Source organism: Cupressus sempervirens, chromosome 2 (assembly GCF_028749045.1).
Source record: "Cupressus sempervirens isolate cs-2001-9-10 chromosome 2, ASM2874904v1, whole genome shotgun sequence".
Lineage (NCBI taxonomy): Eukaryota > Viridiplantae > Streptophyta > Pinopsida > Cupressales > Cupressaceae > Cupressus > Cupressus sempervirens.
This window is the reverse complement of record NC_143119.1, coordinates 32,192,461-32,214,331: the sequence shown is the minus strand read 5'-3', so window position 1 is coordinate 32,214,331 and position 21,871 is coordinate 32,192,461. Positions and strand designations below refer to the sequence as shown.

The window sequence follows — 21,871 nt, the reverse complement described above, 5'->3', positions numbered from 1 at the left end:
CATTGTTCTTTCCTTTTACATATTCAATGTCAAAATCAAAGGCCTGAACCTTTGCTTACCCATTTCTGTTGCCACTTGTTCAAATCCTGTTGCTCCAGAAAATATCTCAAACTATTGTGATCAGTGCGCACGACAAACTTGGAACCTACCAGATACTATCGGAACTTGGTTAGTGCATGTACGATGGCCAACATCTCTTTGTCATAGATGGAATAGAGGCGTTCTGTCTGCGTATGCTTCCTACTCTCATAAGTTATGGGGTGTCTATCCTGCATCAGTACTGCGCCAATGCCTTCTCCGGACGCGTCGCACTCCAAAATGAATGGTTGCGTGAAGTCAAGTAATGCAAGTACGGGACAAGTGCTCATTGCCTCTTTCAATTTCTCAAAAGTGAGTTGTGCCTTTTCGCTCCACTGGAAGACCCCTTCTTTGTCAAATCCATCAAAGGTGCGTTGAGCTGAGAGAATCCTTTGACAAATCTCCAAGAATAACTGCATAGCCCAAAAAATCCTCGCAAATTTGTGAGTGATTTTGGGGGAAGCCAATCAAGGATAGCTTGAATCTTCTCCTGATGCACTTGAACTCCGTATTTACTAACATGCCCCAGGTACAATATTTCTGTCATGCCGAATTCACATTTGGATTGCTTGGCGAACAAAGATTGCTCCTCCATGATCTTTAGGACTTCATTCAGATGCTTCAGGCGCTCCTCCCATGTCCTGCTATAAATAAGATCATCAAAAAATACCAATAAGTACTTATGCAGTTGTTTGTTGAAAATGCGATTCATGCATGATTAGAATGTAGCACGTGCGTTTGTCAATCTGAACAGCATGACCAAAAACTCGTAATGTCCGTAGTGGCAATGGAAGGTCGTTTTTTCTCTATCTTCCTCCCTCATGCTGATCTAATAGTATCTGAAATGGAGATCTATTTTCAAAAAATAGACTGCACCATGCAACTCATCCAGTAACTCATCTATCCTTCAAATGAGACATCTCTTCTTTGTTTTATTTTTGTTCAACGCACGGTAGTCCACACACATGCACATCGTCCCATCCTTTTTGACCAAAACTACAGATGACACAAAAGGGCTGGAACTGGGTCGAATCCATCCTTTATCTAGCAGTTCCTGAATTGTTTTTTTGATCTCATCTTTGAATTTCTTTGGATGCCGGTATGGTGTGATTATGACCACCTTGACTCCTGCTTCCAACTCGATATTATGCTTAAACCCTCAATGAGGCAGTATGCCAAGAGGAATGTCAATGAAAACTTTATCATGTTTACTCAAAATATTTTGAAGTTCATCATCATGTAGAGGTGTTCGATGTCCTTTTATAGGTTCCGCCAATATAAAACAATGCGCAACCCAAGCAACATCATCATGCCGAAAAATTGCCTCCATCCAATGTGCAAAAACTTCCTTCGAACCTTCATTTGCCATTCCATGGAGGATAACCTTCTTTGCATCGACAACAAAAGTGAAGTCCATCCATTTGAAACTCTGAGTGTATTAATCAAGTGTCTCCATCCACTGTATGCCTAGAATAACTTCCATGTCATCCACGTCTACTATGAAGAAATCCTCAGGCACCGTGTGATTTTCCATTGTGATACTTAGCCGAGGAACAAGGTGCAACTGCATACAGGGCAGAAGAGGCCCTCCGGCAACCTTGACCTAACAGCTTGCATGCGTCTCTGTAGGTAGACTTCTTCGCTTCACTAAGGATGAGTTTATGAAATTTAGAATGGCTCCACTATCCAACATCACCGTGACCCATTGTCCTTGGAGGGTTCCCCGTACACGAAAATCTGTGCACCTCGGCTACCAACTAGGGAAATAGTTCTTTCACGCCGTACCAAAGCTGCAAATCTTTCCGTACGGTTTAAATTGACCATGCTGATGTCGTCGTGATGTTGGTTGTCTTCAACGGGCACTTCTTCCTGTTCGTCCTCATCATCGGACAAGACCTCAATGTAATGGATCTTCCCTTTTCCAAGGCATCTATGCCAGGCTCCCAAGCTCCCTTGCAATTGAAAAATAGTTTCTTCCTTCGGAGTTCCTATCTGGTAGCTTCGTCCAACGATGGCTTCCTGGGTGGAGGTTTATTTGCCCTCAAAAATGCCGACAATTTGGCATATGAGTAACGTTGAGAGGATGATGCAGATGATGATGCCATACTCTGTGCCTTAATGATAGCCTCCGACAAGGTGGCAGGGTTGAACCACTTTACCTAACCTTTCAAAGGTTCTATCAGTCCATCCATGAAGAGTACTACTTGTGTTCTTTCAGAAATGTCTGTGACCAAAACAGAGAGTTTCTGAAATTCCACAATGTACTGATCAACTGATCCATTTTGTCTCAACTGTGCCGAATCTTTGAAATTGAGTTCCAGATCTTTACCGAAAAATCGATCTATCAATCTCTCAATGAATTCTACATAAGTATTTATCTGATCATGCCCCAGCATGATAATGTCGCGATGCCACCCTTCATGCGCAACTCCCTCTAGAAGCAGTGCCGCAAATTTGATTGCTTCTTCTGGCATACGATTCAACTAAAAGTAAGTATCAGCCTTCATTACCCACACTTGCACAAATATGGAACCAAATCCGTCAAATGGAAACAAATTTACTTTACTCAACTTTCTTCTGAAATCATTGTTAAAATATTCTCTATTTCCGCCTCCCGAATATCTCATTCTCAGATCTGCATAATCTTTGTAGGATATATCTTCTTCAAAATTTGCATTCTTCCAGTCTTCTCTCAGTTGTTCTTGCATCTCTTCAAAGGTTGGTTGTTTCCCTCCGAGTCGTGTCTCCGTCCGTGAAGGAAAAGTTAGCATGGACGGTCAAGAGCGTGTTGGATGAAGGGTTGATTTACCCGACACCAAGTCCATACTGTGACCATTTTGTTCGCCGGATAAATTATTGTCCACCAACTTCTTGAGAGTCTTTTCCATGAGTTGTTGCGTATCAGTGATCTGTGCCTGGTTCCTAGCAAGTTCCCTCAGTAGTGCCACAAGTTCAGCAGTTGTCGTTTCCAGTTCGGCAGCCATTCGATCAACTGAATGTGTCCTCTTCCAGCTATAAACTCTCATTCACTATCCATAGGTTGGCAGGATCGAAGAGCTCTGATAGCACTGTAATGATCCTTACCGATGTCTTCTTTGGAAAAAATGATTTTTCTTTTGCTTTGTGCAGAGGAACAGAAGGCTGTATGGTTCTGGGGCGTATGGTGTGACCAGGCGATTATACAAGGAGCGTTGTATAGATGGAATGTTGGTCATACGGACCCTACACTTGGCCATACAGTGGCTATTAATGGTTGTATAGGAATGGTTGCACATTGTACAGTATTGAGACTGTACAGTGGGGAGTGCGAGCGCATAAATGTCATACGGTGTCGAGTAACTAGGTCGTAAGGTGGCACAAGGATGTCGTACAGTGAATGCAGGGATAATGGAAGTATGGAGAGGGGAGGGGACAAGTAGGCCATACGGCCGTGCGGAATTATGATATTTGTACAGTAGCACAGAGGGGAGTCGGAAGGATGTATAAAGAAGGTGAGACCAGTTGAGGTTGTATGTCTGTGTGGTGACTAGAGGACGAACAGTGAAATGAAGATGATGATGGACAATGGAGAAGTTTGGTGACGCTGTCTCAAATGCAAGCAATATATATTAAAACAAGAATAACTTGCAAATAATCAAATACTTAATAGATACGCACTTGTACCAAATAATAATATTCCACATAGAAAATGATGCTCCGATTTGCCAAATCCGAGCCAAGCAATACACAGACGGAATCGGGTGAGGGTCGAATCCCACCAAAACCGAAAAGCCAAGTAGGGAAGATCTTTCACCTCCAAAATGGCGAACAACAGAGAATCCCGACTGGAATTCGCAGTACAAAGAAATAATCCAAATTGCATGATTAAAGACTACCTACAAGTCGTGCTTAAATACACATTGGGAAACTTTCTGAGGGTGTACAAAGATAGCCGACAGTGACACAAACTATGGAAATAGAAATAAAAATTGGTCCAAGATATATTAAATCAATCGGCCTGTTACAAAAGTTTGATAAATGATTTATTTTATAATGGGAACATTACCCAGTGGTGAGAATGCCAACAAAGGAGAGCTCAACTGTGAAAACCTTAGTGATATGAGCTTTGTGAAGGGTGTTGCAATGATGGGAGCCTCAGTAAAGAGTACCACATTAAAGGGAACCTTAGCAGAGAAAACCTCAATGGAGAGTGCCTCAGCGATAAACAAAATTTTAGCTCCAAATAAAACCTCAATGGCATGTAGAACCTCGGTTGAAGCCTCAATAATGGATAGAGCCTCGAAAGTGAGCAATGTCTCAATGGCAACAAACATAGCTATTGCGACCAATGCAGCCACAATGATGGTGGAGATAACCATGATGTCATCGATGGATACAACTACAATGACGGATACACCCTTGATGATGGATACAGATTTGACGTCGATGATAGACAAAATGATGTTGACAGATGCAACGACAGTAACGAACATGATGATGGACTTGGCAATAGACAAGGCTGCAGTGACGACAATGGATACAATGAAGATGATGACTGCGGTGTCGGACATGGCAATGGACAAGGCAGTGGTGATGACAACGGACACAATGACGATGACGGATATGGCAACAGTGACAACAATGGACACAACGATGGTGACGGACATGAACTCGACAACAGACATGGACTCAGTGTTAGTGACGGACACGACGGTGACGAATACGAACTTGACGAGGGACAAAAACTTGGCATCGATGATGGACACAATAGTAACAGACATGAACTCGACATCGATGATGGACATGATGGTGACAAACACGACAACGATGACAAACATGAACTCGATGATGGACTCGGTGTCAGTGAGGGACACAAACTCGACTACAGACACAAACTTGATGTTGGTGACAGACATGAAAGTGATGGACACGATAGTGACAAACACAACAACGGTGATGGACACGAACTCGGTGTAGGTGATGGACACGACATTGACGGACACGAACTCGATGATGAACACGGACGCGACGTCAGTGAGGGACACGTCGGTGATGGACACAATGGTGACAAATATAACAACAGTGACAAACACGAACTCGACGATATACTCGTCATCAGTGGACATGACAGTGACAGACATGAACTCGACGATGAACACAAACTCGTCGTCGGTGATGGACACGACAGTGACGGACACGAACTCAACAACGAACACCGACTCAATGTCGGTGACAGACACTACGGTGATAGAGACGATGATGGTAACAGACACGAACTCGACAATGGACACAAACTCGGTGTCGGTGACGAACATGACAATGATGAACACGATGGTAACAGACACAATGATGGGGACAGACATACAACCTCAGCGATGGACAAGACCACGATGGACATAGCTTCGGTGACAAACACAGAACCTTGGCAACAAGTACAGCTTCTATGATGGACACAACTTCGGCAACTAACTTAACTTCCTCAACAAATAGTGCCTTGGTGACAGGCACAACCTTGGGCACAACTTGATCCATCCATGTCTTCACAAGATCTGTGCAAGCAACCTCTTCATTTTATTGGTGTTTTCCCCATGTTGGTGTAGTAGAAAAATTTAGCAAATCCTCCTAGAGCGGCCTTGTAATCATGCCTTCATTCTCCTCATGTAAAGCATCAGCCTTATCGTTGTTATCCAATTTCTCCCACTTGTGCAAATGAGATATTAGTTTTTCTTCACAATGTTTGAAAACATTACTGACCAATCTATATGCTGCTATAGAGGGGATACATTCTAAATTACGAACAGCCCATAACATAGATGTGATGGGTTGGGATATCTCATCCATCTCTTCAATGCACGAAATCATAAGACTCTCCATAGCAACAGAAATCTTAGTATCATCATCTTCCTTGATGGTGACCAAGAACTGATGAAACATATCATGGACCAAATTTTGCAACTCAAGATCTAACAGAAGGTTACTTACTTTGACATTTGCACAATTCTCCAATATTGTAGATTTTCCTACCAAAAGGGTCACTATTGAAGTCATTTGAGACTCTGAAAGTTGTAACTATCAATTGCAATATCTTTATCACGGCATTATCATCATACGGTGCTTTAGGAGCCAAAATTCTCATAACCTCACTGAGACATGCTGCAACTGCCAATCTTTTATCCTTGTCATGGTGTCTCAAAATCTTGGGTTGACTTAAGGCCTCCTTAATCGGCGAGAGGATTCTCTGTATAAATCTTGAAGGTAATCGGTTCACCTAACACAAACAAACTTCCAATATATCTAATGGAAGATCAACACCCTCACTGAGCTCTTTGCCAATCCTTTGTAGTGCCTTCAACCACCACTCTCCATCACTGTTTGGGGCAATAGTGTGATCCAAGTGCCAAAATCTCTCAATCATCCCAGGAGGTTGGCAAGATCACCAACTATGATACCACTATAATATTCCAACGGTTTCGGTAATGTTCCTAAAAGTTTCAGAAATTTCCCGAACGGTTTAGGAGATGTTCCCGTACTGCACAGTCACAGCTCGTGCTACGCAGCTACTGCCCATGCTACACGGGCACTTTCTCAAATGGTTTCGAAGATGCTTCTAATGATTCTCTCTAATACCACTATAATATTCCCGAATGGTTTCAGAGATGCTCCCGTGCTATGCAGTCATAGCCCATGCTATGCGGCCTCGGTTGCCCGTGTTGCATGGCCACTGCCCATGCTATGCGGCCACTTTCCCAAACGATTTCGGAGATGCTCCTGTGCTGCGCGATCACAGTCTGTGCTGTGCGGCCTCAATTGCCCATGCTACACAGCTACTACCCGTTCTGCGTGGCCACTTTCCTAAACAATTTCAGAGATGCTCCCAACAATTTATGCTCTGATACCACTGTAGTGTTCTTGACCTCCAGATGCCAGTTGGATGCAACTCAAACAGTACTGTACAGTATCCAATGCCTACAACATCAAAGCTCTGATACCACTGTAATGTTCTCAAATAGCCTCTGGCCCTTTGCTTTCTCTGATGTACAAAGGATCACTATTGAGGATGACTATATGGACAAGGAGTGTACCAAAAAGGGACCGTACGGTGAAGTTGTTGCAATGGTCATACGATGTTTACACAGCCCATAGAAGAAGAGACAGTGGTTGTACGGTGTCTACAAGTACTTGTACGGAAGAGGGTAACAAAAGGTGTGAGCCTACAGTGGTAGAGGAGGCTGTCGTATGATAGATGGGGTGTTTCCGTATGATGGAAACAGAATGTTCGTACGATGGGAAGAGAATGTTCGTACGATGAGAGAGCACAGGTTAGTTAGTCGTACAAAGGGGTAGATAGTCTGGAGACCGAAGGGGAAAGTATGGGAAGATGGTGTGCTATCATCTATCTGAGATACACAAGTAGTGGATACATATAGACAATTAATTTGCTACCAAGTATAGATTCAATAATGGTAAATAATAATCGAGCTCCAAACACAAACAATCTTCAATTCTTGATTTGCCAACAAATGGTGCTCTGACTTACCAGAACCGAGCAAAGTATTACAGGCAATGGAATAGGGTGAGGGTTGAATCCCACCAAAACTACACAAGCCAAATACGGAAGATCTTTCACTTCCGAAATGGCGAACAATAGAGAACCCTAAACAAGAGTTTGCAATACAAAGAAATAATCCAGAATGCATATCTACGACTACTTACAAGCCATGCTTAAATACCCGTCGGGGAAAACCTTTTCGAGGTGTACAAAGATAGTCGACGGCAACAATTACCAACAGAAACTAAAATATAAATGGGTCTAAGATATATTAAATCAATCGGAACCACAAATCCAAATATTAACTTGGGCCCCATATTAGTTAATTAAAGGTCCTTATATTATTTAACTTTGGGACTAGTTAATTAATTAGTTTAATTGAAAACAGTACATTAAAATTTGGGGACATGACACAATCTGCCTCATCAATGTTTTCTAGTGTTGTCTCCTCCTCTAGCATCTCTCCACCTCCTAAGATCTTCATCTGTCTATGTGGCTCTCTCTCCTCTGTCTCTACCTATCCGAGCACTCCCCCTTGTGACTCAACACCTGGGAATTCCCTCTGAGGTCTACCCTTCCCAACCTCCTGTAACACTGTAGGTAAAGTCAACTCGGCCGATGGTGGTGGTGGTCCCACTGAAACTAACTCTGCTACTAAAGGCATTGAAACTATCCTTAATTCTAGTTGTATCTTGAAGACGTGGGTCAGTTAGTTGTATCTTGATGAGTGATGCTATAATTCTACATATCACATGACTATTGGAATGTTACTTTTTTTGTGCTCTCTATGGTTATGAGCCTTTATCTTTCAAAAATTTGGCATTTGATGACAATAGGGCTTCCTGAGCCAAGGATTGGTTATAGGACCCCTAGGCCTTTCAAAGATAATATCCAACATGTACAAAATTAGAAAAGGATGTATATTGATCGCCACAGGACAAAGAGGATTTTTGAGGTTAGAGATATCGCATTTCTAGGCCTTCATCCATATAGCTAGAGGGCGTTGAAGAACAATGGCGTACAAAAGCTTGAACCCAAGTTTTATGTTCCATACAGAATAGCGAGGAGGATTGAAGAAATGGCATATAAGCTTGAGTTGCCACCTAATACATAGATTCATAATATCTTCCATGTTTCATGTCTCTAGAAGGCTACTGGGAGAATCTTGTGAGTACTTCTAGATTATCTCCTTTGGATAAGGAAGGAAAGATAATTTTGGAATTTGTAAATGTATTGGAAGTGAGAAAGAAGCAGTTGAGAAATCGGATGATCATAATCACATTAACCAGGACTTTTTGACTGTAGATTTTATTTAAATGGCATAAATCAAGATTTTTTGAAGTTTTATGCTTCTATGATTTTATTTATGCAAATCTCTCTAAAAACATATTGTATAGTGTGAATCAATGTGTACATTGTCTATAATTTTGTCAAAGGTAGTTTGGATCTCAAGGAGCTTCATCTTGCAATTTAAAAAGTGGTTTTATCTTACATACTATTATGTTTTCACTTGTCTCAAAATAAACATTGAACAGTAAAAAACGATGTCATTAACTTATGGGTTTACCTTGACTTGGATTAACAATTCTATTAAATTTCAAACACTTTTTAATGCAAATCTCTAAGAATGACCATATAAAGTGATAGAAAAAGGCATAATATGATTAAGTAGCAAATGCTTACAAAAATAAAAGTAAAGATATTGTGTTAGACTTCATATTCCCAATATATAACTAAAGATAAACAAAATTAGTAGGCATCCAACAAAGAAATCACCTATTATCAATAGCTTCTTTAATGTTGCATGCATTGAGACTTTTAGGTCCATCACGAATCCATGTCATTTGTCCAGATGGTCCTGTGACCTAGTTGAACCAAAAACAATGCCCGTATAATAAGAGATGATCAAAAGAGGTAAATCCAAAACCCTCAAAAGTAAAGAAATAAAAATAATTTCTTCTAATGCCAAATTAAATTGCAAAATCCTAATTCCATATACTTTTGTCCAATTTCCTATTTGTTTTGCCAAATAAAAGAATTGTATAAGTGGCGCATTCCAAGGTCTATTATCTAGCTGAGGGTGAGATAGTGCCAGCCAAATGTGTTGAGAGTGAGACATTGTGAGTTGAGGGTGTCGAAGGTGAGACTGTAATGTCCCCGCTTTCCGGATTGAGTAATGAAGACTATAACCTTTATGTTGTCCTTAAGATTGCACTTGATTCTTTACTCTATCTTTAGTCTCACTTCCTTGTATCTTTATACTATCTTTTATTTTCAGGAATTTAATTTTAATAGAATAAGGGACTCTCAAATATATTGACCAGGCCTTTGATGGCCTTTGTTATAATATTCCCGTTTTTGGTAGGTCTACACAGTTGATGGAGTTAGCTCATCATAGCAACCCTCATGAGCTGACAAGGTGTTTTGGGCGTCTCAATTGTGAACTTACTATTTTTAGTAAGTCTATTATTGGCAGTTGCTATTTTTAGCAGTGCAGTAGGTGGCTTCAGCAATTGGTCATCACCTGCACTTAATGAAGTAATAATTGCATGAGCTCTTAATTATTTGAGTTGCATTAATATAATAGTGTTTATATTATTATAATAATGACATTAATAGATATTTCTCAAAAAGCATGTTAGAAAGTTTCTAGTGTTGAGTTTGTTAGCCCTTACTTCCAATAGCCCTTTTTATCCAAGTTGTGTCACCAAATTGTTCTAAACCTTTGAGCAATTTGAGTTAATGACAATATGTTTTTATCCCCTGGCGAATACCTTATCTTGAAATTTATTTATGCCAGGCACCTAAGGTTTCTTTGAGATTTTCATGAATGTGCTTTACCCTAAGCATGACCTTGTTTTTAAGCCCACACCTTTAAATTTTAAAAATAATTCAAAGTGCCTAAAAGATGGCGCCTTATTTTATATCTTTTTATCTTCTGATGAGGGCTCTTATGTTTTAAAAATGTGACCATGTGACTACGATTAGTCGCACGATCGAGGATCCTAATCAAACTACAGCAAGGAAGGGCGCGACCCAAAGAAGTCAAGTTTTCCCTTTGATCTCTGAGTCGTAGTGGGTTGGTGGTAAAGTTGTTCCCTAGATGCGACCGAGCGAAGCAATTAAGGTTGCCTTGATCTTGCGGTCACCTTAGATAAGTGTTTTATCAAAATGTGGCAGCGACTAGGAGATTATTTTGATCGCTCAATGGGGCACTTGGTAAATAAAGGTTTGTGGTTAACCGCGAAATGGCGCAAGGTTTAAAAGAAATGCTGAATTGTGCAATTGCAATATCAGCGAACTGGTAAGAGAAGTGGCGAGCCAAGGATCATTGTTATAAAGATACATAAGTGTTTGTTCGCCCAGTCACATCACCAAAAGGGATAAGAATTGTTTACTCAGCAATCCGGCAAAGATAGTTAGAAAGGGTTTGATCGCTTGGTCGTGTAGTCAGTAGATATGAAAGGAAGTTTGACCGTGACCATGTGATGTAGTAAAAGTTAAAGCTAAATGTAAGAGTCACTAGGTCGTAAGAGTAAATTTTTAAAAGCTTAACTATGCGCGATGCCGCAACTTCATGAACTGATGGTGATCTTAGGGTCGCTGATGTTAAGATTAGATGCTAAAATAAGGTGGTGACCGCATGATTGAAGCAAAATGAAGGATCAGAACCTATGATCGCGCAGTTAGTTGTCAACAACAGAGAATAGACCGCAAAGCAGCGGAAAAAGGTAAGATGTTGCGGTCGCCTGGTCGTAAGGAGGAAATGATAAGTGAAAAATGGTTGTTGGAAGCCCTATTATGATTTCAAAGATTATGTCCTGTCAAAAGCATGCATTAAAGAATTAAATGGTTGGTTGTACATGTCATGGCTTTGCACTTTGCAAATTTTGAGATTTCCCATGCATGTTGACATTAAGAGACATAAATGCTCTTTTGTTATCTTTTATCTCCATTAAGAGGTTGATGTAACGAATTCCTCAGTTACAGTATTTTGCATAAGTCAGAAACAAGAATTTGAGGGCCAAGAATTTGCCAAAATTTCAGAGTTCTCGGAGCCAGTATTGATAGATATTGTTCCAAAATCTTCAGTTATAGAGATCATGGCACAAGAGGAAGGAAAGATGATAGCACAAGTTGATGTGGACGAATCTTCACAGGCCACAAAGCAAGTGAAGCCAAAGTTGGCAACTTTATATGCAGAGGAGTGGGTGTATTTTCTCCTGGGGTCCTCACATGCTCAAACTCTGAATGCCCATGTCTTCAGAGATGTATACTCCCTCTGCAAGGATGCCATTGTGCCTGAGACCAACGAGAATGAGTTATTCTAGTATTTTCATCAAAATAGGTATTGAAAGTCTCCAATCTATAACCCATGGATCAGTAACATGGCAAAATTAAAAACGCTAGAGGTGATAATTGATGTTGATTTGGTGAAAGCACTGATTAAGTCTTATAATCCGACTACCAAGGCCTTTCACAGAAAAGATATGAGTGTCCTCTGCAGATTGGATAGGGAGAACTTTGCTGAGGTTTTTGACCTAGGGGGGCCTCTCACGAAGAAAATTGAGAAAGAAAAAATGAATGAGACCTTCAAGACTTCCAAAAGTTTCGTCACTGGAACTGTCATGAGGAGGCACATTCCCAAATCAAAGAAAGAAACGGGAGACCTACCTAAGAAGGTAGGGGAACTAATGCCATTGGAATTCTTCTAGAAATATTTCAGATACACCATCTTTGGGATTGAGAAGGTACTGGGAGTCGATGGTACCATGAATGCCCTAGGTTATGTATATATCATGGCATTGGATATCTAGGATCCAAATCATAATGTTTGTTATGATTTTTTGGAATACATCATTGATAGAATGAATGAGAAAATTGAGGCAACTTAGAAGGGGGACATGGGAAACTTCAAGTTTTTCCATTATTCATTGTCAATGCACATCATCCTCTTCATGAATATAGGGCGCATTAGTCCAGACTTCATCGAGGCTACTGAGGAGAATGGAGAAACCCTACCTATGCAATTATGGACTCACTTCTGGCAAAGGTTTTATCCCTATGCTAGTACTATTGCTTTCTATAATGATTTTGTATTTCCAATCATGAACATGTTAATAGATATAAATGAAAGAGTACCTAAAGGGGTAAGAATGTTAATTAGACCATCTACCTGCCCAAATGAGGATAAGGTACCTAGCCATGATTGGGATAGTTTGTTTTTATTTGAAAACTTTTCAATTATAAGAGTATTTGGTTGTCCTCAGCCTCCCCATGTATTACCTAGGTATGTCCCTAAGGCCAGGTAGAATTCTTCTAGCAACTATTAATGATGAATAGAGAGTATCTAGGCCCTGCTGTCTGGAAAGGCTCCTTTGTAGCTAGAAATACAAAAATAGGTGATTTCCTAATAGGGAAAGATGCCATAGATGAAATAGATCAGTGTTTAGCTGAATTCAAACTTCTCTCTGCCCCAGCTAGGACCTATGACCCAAATGATTTGGTGAGAACTGCTCTTAAACAAATGAGGAAGTACACCCTTCCTAGCAGCAAACCAATCTAGGAAGAAGATTGCATCATGAACTGCCTGCAAATAGAGGTGTGTAGGGAGAGGACTCTAAACTAGAAAAAGATAATGAAGATAGAAGAAGCCATGAAGGCTACAGACCCGTCATTCAAAAGTTTCCACCATGATGTGCCATACCTTGATAGATACAATAAGTGCCTAGATAATTTTGATGAGCTAATGACTCAAGTCCCTACAGAATTCAGAGATAGAGCAGAATCTCCACCTCCTCAACAGGAGGATGTTATAACTGTAGAGGTTGAAGATGATCAACAAGAGAGCTGATAAGCTCAAAGGAAAGGCAGTGCAAATTATACCTCAAGGATCAAAATTCTTTGATACAATTAGACACAATTTTCTAATCAAATAGGTAGGTGAGCATGAGAAGATCCCCAACATGATTGAATTGCAAATCCAAATGTTGAATGAAAGAATAATTCAGGCAGAAGAGTTCACTAAGGATGACCAATTTGTAAATTCTAACGAATTTAAGTCATTCCTTCATAAAGTAAAATAGAATGAACTTGCCCTGCAGTTGCAACATGGGGATTCACCTGAAAAAATTGCAGAACTAGTGCGAAGGTTGCAAGATTATGATCCCAACAGTGAGAATCTCACAGTTGAGGAGGCAAGAGAATTAGTAACAAGAAGTGGAATGTTGCTCTTTCCTGGTTGGGAACTTACTTCCTCTTTTATGTTGGATCAGATTAGGAAACAGGAAAGATCAGTCTCTTTTGAAGAAACTAATATCACTGGTGAGTTGCAAGGCTCTCAATTCAACATAGACAGCAAAACAATGGCAACATGGAGCATGCCTCGTGATGATAATAAACCAACTCTTATGGAAATAAAGGAATCCCCTCAGGGAAATGTGAATTTTTGGAATGTTTTCACTGTATCCAGTGACCAAATTCACAATTTGGTGAATACAGCATCATTAATGGGGAAGAGCAAAATAGATACATTGCAAGAACAATTATACACAAACTATAGTATATCCATTGATGCTAGGAAAAAATATGAAGAACAGTTGAAGAGGACTTATGTCCTGGAAAAGAAAATTGCTGACATGGAAGAAGAAATAAGGAGCTTAAGGGTCATAATCAGACCTGTTATTGAGGTAAAGGATAGAGAAACTCAGACTGAAGCTGAGATTGCAGTTGTAGGGAAGGCCCAACATATGAATATTGATGAATGGGATGGTGCTAAGGAAGTGGAGATAAAGACAATGCAGAATTTCCTCATGCACAAAATTGGTGCCTTACAAATTCTTTCATAAATTGTGCACAGCAGCTACATAAGCTTGAAGGGAGCTGAATACAGATGCTCAGAGGCTTAGACATTTTAGCCTCTCTATTCACAATTTGGGGGCCCTATGCTCAATTCTTCGATAATTTGGTCCCTCTACTACCCCAGAAAAAGGATTTACCCAAGTTGGTAATCATTAATACTAGAAAAATGATAAATAGGGTAAGGTAGTTGCATGGTTTCTTCATAGGAAAGTTGCAATTAATCCAAGGAAAAATGAAGTTGATTGCTGCGGGAATACCAATTTTCATTCCTAGTATAATAGATAGTAATGGAGATCTTAAGGATTGGGAGGAATGGTCTCCTTCTTTTGAAGATATTTTGAGATATCCAAAGTTTTTGGCATATTCTAATAATGAGACTGATATAAATGCTGCATATGATTTGGTTGATTTCCTTTTTAGAATAGAATTAGATATCAGTAAAGCCTCAGGATATGTGAAAGCTATTACCAATTCTAAGTGGAATAAATGTGTAGAAGAATTAAATGCAGTAAGGGATGCTACTTGGCCGGAAGTAAAATCAGATTTGGTCATTTGGGAATTGATTGCAAACATCAAGGCTCTACCATCCCAGGAGGATGATTAGACAGATACAACTATGAAGCTGCTACGAAAAGACAAAAGGAGATAGAAGAGGACACAACAATTAAAGCAAAGGCTCTTGCCATAAATGACATCTACTTTATGCACCTGCTTTCCTATCTATTCTCCAACTGCAAAGAATGTATTAATGTAACTTTTAAAAAGTTTTTTGCTTTTTGTTTGGACCGGATAGTTTTTGACACCTGCCCTCCCATCCAAAGCTTGTTGCAATCCTCTATATAAGGATTCCCAAGATGTGGAATAAAGTGGGTAATCTATAGAATCTTCATGTTTTATGCCTTTTTTAAGTCCACCCAATTTTGGTAATTATATGGATGTAATCAGTTCTGTATACTCCAGAATATAGTGAGTATTGAGTATCAATTGTCAAGTTCTAAGTTATTTTTGAGTCTCTATCAGTATTGTAAGCATTTTCAAAGGAAAATCAATACAAAAAGAAAAGGAAATCTTATATATATCTGTGTCTTTGAGTTTTGTCTCCTCCATATATCTTTGATCTTGAGATTGAAATGAACAAGTTTCTTTCAATTTAATTCAATTTGAATGAATTGTATATCTCTTACTAATTGTTGTTAATTCAAATAATTAAGTAATTGCTTTTTGTAAGTGATAGGGTTTAGGGTTTATGAGAAGGATATGGTAAGAATGAAAATGAGAGCTCATTGTTGATAGATTTAGTTACAAGTTGACTAAATAGGTCTAAGCTATAGATTTTGACTCTATATAACAATGGATAAGACACTGGTCATTAATTTTTAAGTTGCAAACTGATGATTCATATATTTGCTAAATACACAAATTACAAACAATCAATTGACCATTTCATGTAATGAAGAACTAAATTTGTTGGTCGTTACTTATTTGCAACATCTTCTTAGTTATAGTTAGCTACTATGATAGGGAAGTTATTGTTAAACTATAGAAGAACGTTCACCACTGTTTGCTATAGGGGATTGTCTTGAAGAGAAGAATATCATAGTAGTCATATCAATACCTAAGGTTTTCCCACCTTGGCCCTGTAAAGCCTAAAGTGAAGTGAGTCCGTCGTCAAGAAATAGTGTATCAAGATGTATTCCGTTGATATCAGGATGGGGTGTGTATTAGGATGTGTGTCGTCGGTATCGGCCGACAGGGCGTGTATCGGGAATGTTCTCGTCGATATCGGGAAGGTTCTATTATTGTAGTTGACATGTATATAGCCGACAGACACCTTCGGGAAGGTTCCTCGAGATGTATATATAACCCCCTCCGGGATCGTTGTAATGATCTTGTCATCTGACTATAACATCTTTGGCATATGCAAATAATACAATAGTTCTGGTATTCTTACTAATATTTTGATCCATTATCTGTATGCATTGATTTCTTTACCCAATACAGTAAACAGAGTCCTAATGACTCTATTAATGTTGGTCCAGAGCTAGGATGAACCCAGCTATTTATAGGTTTTAACTATTCCTTAGGTTTGGTCTTAGTCTTGTGCGCCCTGGTATTAGGTTCAAAGCAACCTAGTATGTTCCTTACTAGTAAGAACTCCAACAGAGTTCTTTTGGGAAACTTCCACAATTTTTGAGGTGGAGTTATTTAGGAAACTTTGGCCAACGGAAGATTATAAATGAGAGCTCATTGCATTGGGAAAAGCACGCTTGAATATATATTTGTTTTTGTGCCTTTGTAGCTTTTCCTAAGTTCTAAACTGTGCCGTTGCTGAAGTACAAGGGTTAAGTCTGAGAAGTTCTTGGCAATTGTGTTGAAGTATACAATTGGCCAACATTCTCCTACTATATTTGTTGTAGCTAAGGAGAATAATCTTGAATTATATATTTTCTTACTCATATCATCTAGCTAAGGGTTTGAAGAATTTGTGAGATCTTCTTTGATAATTGTGCTAAGGTAAATGTTATCAATATTCTCTGATTGTGTCTACTGTGGCTTGGAGAATTTTGATAGTGAAGGATAATGTCTGTTGCTATGAATCTACATTGGGTAGGCTGAATGAAATTATCACTGGGAAGGCTGCGAACTTGATAATACTAGCAGTTGTGTTGGAAAGCAAGGACCGATTGCATAAAGAGAATTGATAGCAGCAACAGGGACCCCACGTCATTCTCAGCTCAACATTTTGAATTGGGACAGTTGTTTAGAGGTCACGGTTTAGTATTGGTCATGTGAGCAAGAAAATTATAGCTCTCTGTTGGTGTGGAGCTGCATATTGGTGACGGCAGTTGTTGGGAGTGCTATTGGAGACGTAACCATCTCTACTGGAGGTAGTTGATGCATCTGCAATTCAGCTGTGAGTTGATATAAGGAGAGATGGTCATTTTCCAAACAATTCAATTCATGTTCAAATCGCTATTTAGAATTGTATTCAGAATTTATGCATGGTTGGTCATTTCCTCAATTTAATAAATTAGCAAATTACCTGCAGCCGGGTGTCATTATTAGAACGTATATTTCTGATTTGTGGTTTTCATATCAAATGCAAAGAATCTCTTTCCGGTTATAGTCTGAATTTATAACATCATTTCAATTTTTTTGTAACTTATAAACTTGGAAAAATTCAAAATAAATTGGAGAACAACTAAATATTGCAAATAAGAGTTTGTGCATCATTATTCAAATTGGGAGCCAGTTTGGGTTTTTGCAATGTTATCAGAGCGATTTCCTGCCAACCTGCAGGAATTGGACTCCAAATCAATTGTTAGTGGTCTGTATGTGATCCATTATTTTCTATCATGGCTGATGATAGGAGATATGTGTCAGGTATGCACTATACCCGAAGAGGACATTATTCTCCTCCTAGAGAAGGAGAGCTTGATATTCAATTTGGTTTGGCTAGTAGTTCAGGTGGCTCTGGTAGCACTGGACTACGACTCGCAGATGCTGAGGTTGATAGAGGTGCCCTGCAGGCATTTTGGAATATTGCAGCCGAGCAACAACAAATACTAGGTGTATTGCAGCAGTTGTCTAATACTCTGTAGCAGATAGCATTTCCTCGAGGACTGAGTAGGGAGAGAGCTCGAGATGTTTCTGTTGGTTCTCATAGATCTCGAGTCGAGGATAGAACCTGAGATGGTGTTAGGTATAGAGATGTAGATCGGGTTCGAGTTGAGGATCGTGGTAGATTAGCCAACAGAGCTAACATACATACTGGCACTCATGATAGGCTACAAAGGCTCGCATTTCTGAGACCTGAGCTGGATGCGGTCAGTATTGAGTCTAAGGCTGCTTCTTTTGTTGATGATGTGTTGGCACACTTTACAGAGTGGGATGCTTTACCACAAGCTATTGAAGATCATCTAAGTTTTGCTAGGTTTCCAAACTCAAAAATGGGAGCATTCCAAAGCAAGGTCGGCACCTGAGAGACAACAACCCCAACAAGTTGAGCTACAACAAGCTACTAGTAAGATGACATTGGAGCACGTTGATGGTACTGGGAGAGTTATAGCTCGAGCTTGGATTCATAAGCTCGACACATATTTAGCTTTGCGTCCTATGTCAGAAGTGGACACTATTAGATTTGGAGTGTTGCATCTGGATGAAGCTGCCCATGACTGGTGGTACCATGGGTTAGTTTCTTTGCAATATGATTAGATCACTTCTTATCAGGAGTTCGTGGATCACTTGATCAAGAGATTTGATAAGAAGGATCCGGAGGTGTACTTTCATGAGTTGGCTCAACTGAAGTAGTCTTGTGGATTGGAGAGTTACATCAATGAGTTCCAAAGGCTTTATGTCATGGTTTATGATATTTCGGAGTGCAAACGAGTAATGTTATTTATGGAGGGATTGACTGAGCCACTCCATGGATGGGTGAAGTCATTGGACCCATCTTCTCTATAGGTAGCAATGCAGAAGGCACGGGACTTGGAGTTCTCTTCTCAAAGCAAGGTTGCTTCGAAATCTTCTGCTCTTCCGCCTGATGATGAGGAGTCCCCACCAACTGTTGAGGACAAGGGCAAGTCAATGGGGAGGTCAGATGTCACTTCAAAAGAGGATTTGAGGAGGCGTCAACTTTGCTTTGGTGCAAGGGGCCTTTCTCTAAAGGTCATACTTGTGTGTTAAGGCCAAAGGGAGCAGCAAATCATGGTATGTGGGTTTACACTGATGTGATTGAGGATGAGTCATCACAGCAGCATGAGGATGTCGATGAAGATGAGCATATTGATGATAGAGTCCATACTGTGATGAGTAATTATAGTTTGGTATTTGACTCCCATGTTCAGGATTTGCACCGGGTATAGAGTTAGTCTGAGCCTTAGCTAGATTGTCTGCAGGATGATTGGGTAGGCATAATGAAGGATAGTGTGTTGGGATCTCCTAAGGATTTGTCTGTTAGTGTGTTGGGAGAATTCTGATAGTGAAGGATAACGTCTCTTGTTGTGAATCTACATTGGGTATGCTGAATGAAATTATCAGTGGGAAGGCTGCAAATTTGATAATACTAGCAGTTGTGTTGGAAAGCAAGGGCTGATTGCATAAAGAGAATTGACAGCAGCAACAGGGACCCCACATCATTCTCAGCTCAATATTTTGAATTGGGACAATTGTTGAGAGGTCAGCGTTACCTTAAACTGGGTTTATGGTTTAATATTGGTCATGTGAGCAAGCAGATTATATCCATGTGTTGGTGTGGAGCTGCATATTGGTGACGGCAGGCGTTGGAAGTGCTATTGGAGACGTAACCATCTCTGCTGGAGGTAGTTGGTGCATCTGCAATTCAGTTGTGAGTTGATATAAGGAGAGACGGCCATTTTCCAAACAAATCAATACAGTTGCTGTATTTTCTGGGCAGATTGTGTTACAATTTTTTGCATCAACATTTTGGATTACACTCTATGATCCATCATCAGGATGAGAGAGCTAAAGAAAAAATTGTAACACAATTTGCCCACAAAACACAGCAAAGAATTCTAATTGATTGTGGAAAACTTCTATCTACAATTCATTTCAGGTTCAAATCGCTATTTAGAATTGTATTGAGATTTTATGCATGGTTGGTCATTTCCTCAATTTAATAAATTGGCAAATTACCTGCAGCCAGGTGCCATTATTAAAACGTATATTTCTGATCTGTGATTTTCATATCAAATGCAAAGAATCTTTTTCCAGTTATAGTCTAAATTTATAACATCATTTCAGATTTCTTGTAACTTATCAACTTGGAAAAATTCAAAATAAATTGGAGAACAATTAAATATTGCAAATAAGAGTTTGTGCATCATTATTCAAATTGGGAGCCAGTTTGGGTTTTTACATTTATTCACTGTCATTGTGGCCTTAATGTTTACTCTCCTTGTTATGACAGATTATATATGTTGTGGTCAACATTATAATAATATGTTTTACTAACCACAATCCTTGGTAGTGATCATTGTCCTTGTTTATATCATCTACTTCTCTTTATTATGTGAGTGCCAATGAATATTGACAATCAATCTTCTACCTCAATTCATTGTTTCTATTGTTCTTGGTTCTCTCCAAACTCTTCACTGCTTGTGTGTATTCCACGTCACCTGTCTTATTTGCTCCTTTTACTCCTGAATGCTTTTTTTTTTTGTTCTATCTTCCGCAACGATGACTTTTATCTTGTTTGTGTTCTTTTCTTCGAATCTTCCTTTTATTAGAAGTTTATGTTACTTATTTCTCTTTTAATTAAATCTCCACCCTATTAACTGATATGGAATATCTTCTTCTAACTTGTGAACAGATAGGATTTCGTCAAGAGACATATTTTTTTCTCTTTCTCAACTCTTACTTAAATTGCATCACTTCATAGTTAATGAATTAGTAAAGGTTTGAATGTGAATGATCTGTCATTATATTGTTTTTGAATCATACTCTTCCAAGACAATGCTATTTCATCATTATTTTAACAATCTTGACAATCATGTACTGCTAGTGATGAGTAGGATGATTAGTGAATACTCCCCTTTAATCTGATATGGTTTGGCAATATCCACGATAGTTGTATTTATGTAGGAATACCATATGCATTCCACTGCCTCTGATAAATGAGCCATATTCCTTAGTAGTTTTTCCTTACTGACAATATCCTCTAATATCATCATAGTTATAATCGCTGCTCAATCAGCATTGGTTGACCTCACCACAAGAAATCTCTCCTAACTACGAGATTATTATGTTCACAAAGGGACCAAGCTCCTCATGTAACACAAGCCCTGATTGGTAGAGAGGGAGACTAAATTGTATTCAATGTTCTCTTATACTTCTGATAAAGCTATCAAATTTATTGATCTGATTATATACAGTCTTTTTTATATTTTAATTCTTTAATCCATGATTATAAGTGATCGGACAAAGACCTCTTCAATGATGCGGATGCTTAATTATAGATGTTGGCTGATGTCTTGTTTGCTGACTGTAAGCAGCGCAAATTGTATGCTAATTGTATTATCATTTCTCCCTCTGTTTCAATTCTTGGTGATTAAATATTCTAACCAACTTTCATGCAGAGATGACAAGTCGATTACTTAGCATGTGTTGAGTTCAATGCTTCTTATTTCTTCTCTTTGTTTCTATCTGTTTGAGTAAGAGGAATTATTGTATTGTTGTTCCTTTCTTCATTTATATCCTAAACACCAAATATACATTGATTATCCTTCCTCTTTCTGATATGATCTCTTCTTATTTATTTACCTCTCCTAGTTGATCCTTTCTAGTAGTTGCAACATATTGTCACTAGTTTAAATTTTATGTTTTATTATATATAATTTATTTAGCTGATCATTATTATTTGTCTATATTATAATGACATTTTAT

General features: G+C 39.1%; 1 protein-coding gene across 12 annotated transcripts in view; it reads right to left on the bottom strand.

The window, feature by feature from the left end:
- Nucleotides 1-21,871, bottom strand: part of LOC149570935 (uncharacterized) — a 281,257-nt gene that overhangs the window by 158,416 nt on the left and 100,970 nt on the right. For all 12 annotated transcript variants that reach the window (XM_089812482.1, XM_089812484.1, XM_089812492.1 and 9 more), the window contains one exon: nucleotides 9,383-9,471. In XM_089812482.1, coding sequence (XP_089668608.1) covers nucleotides 9,383-9,471 — 89 coding nt within the window. The remainder of the gene's footprint in view (nucleotides 1-9,382; nucleotides 9,472-21,871) is intronic.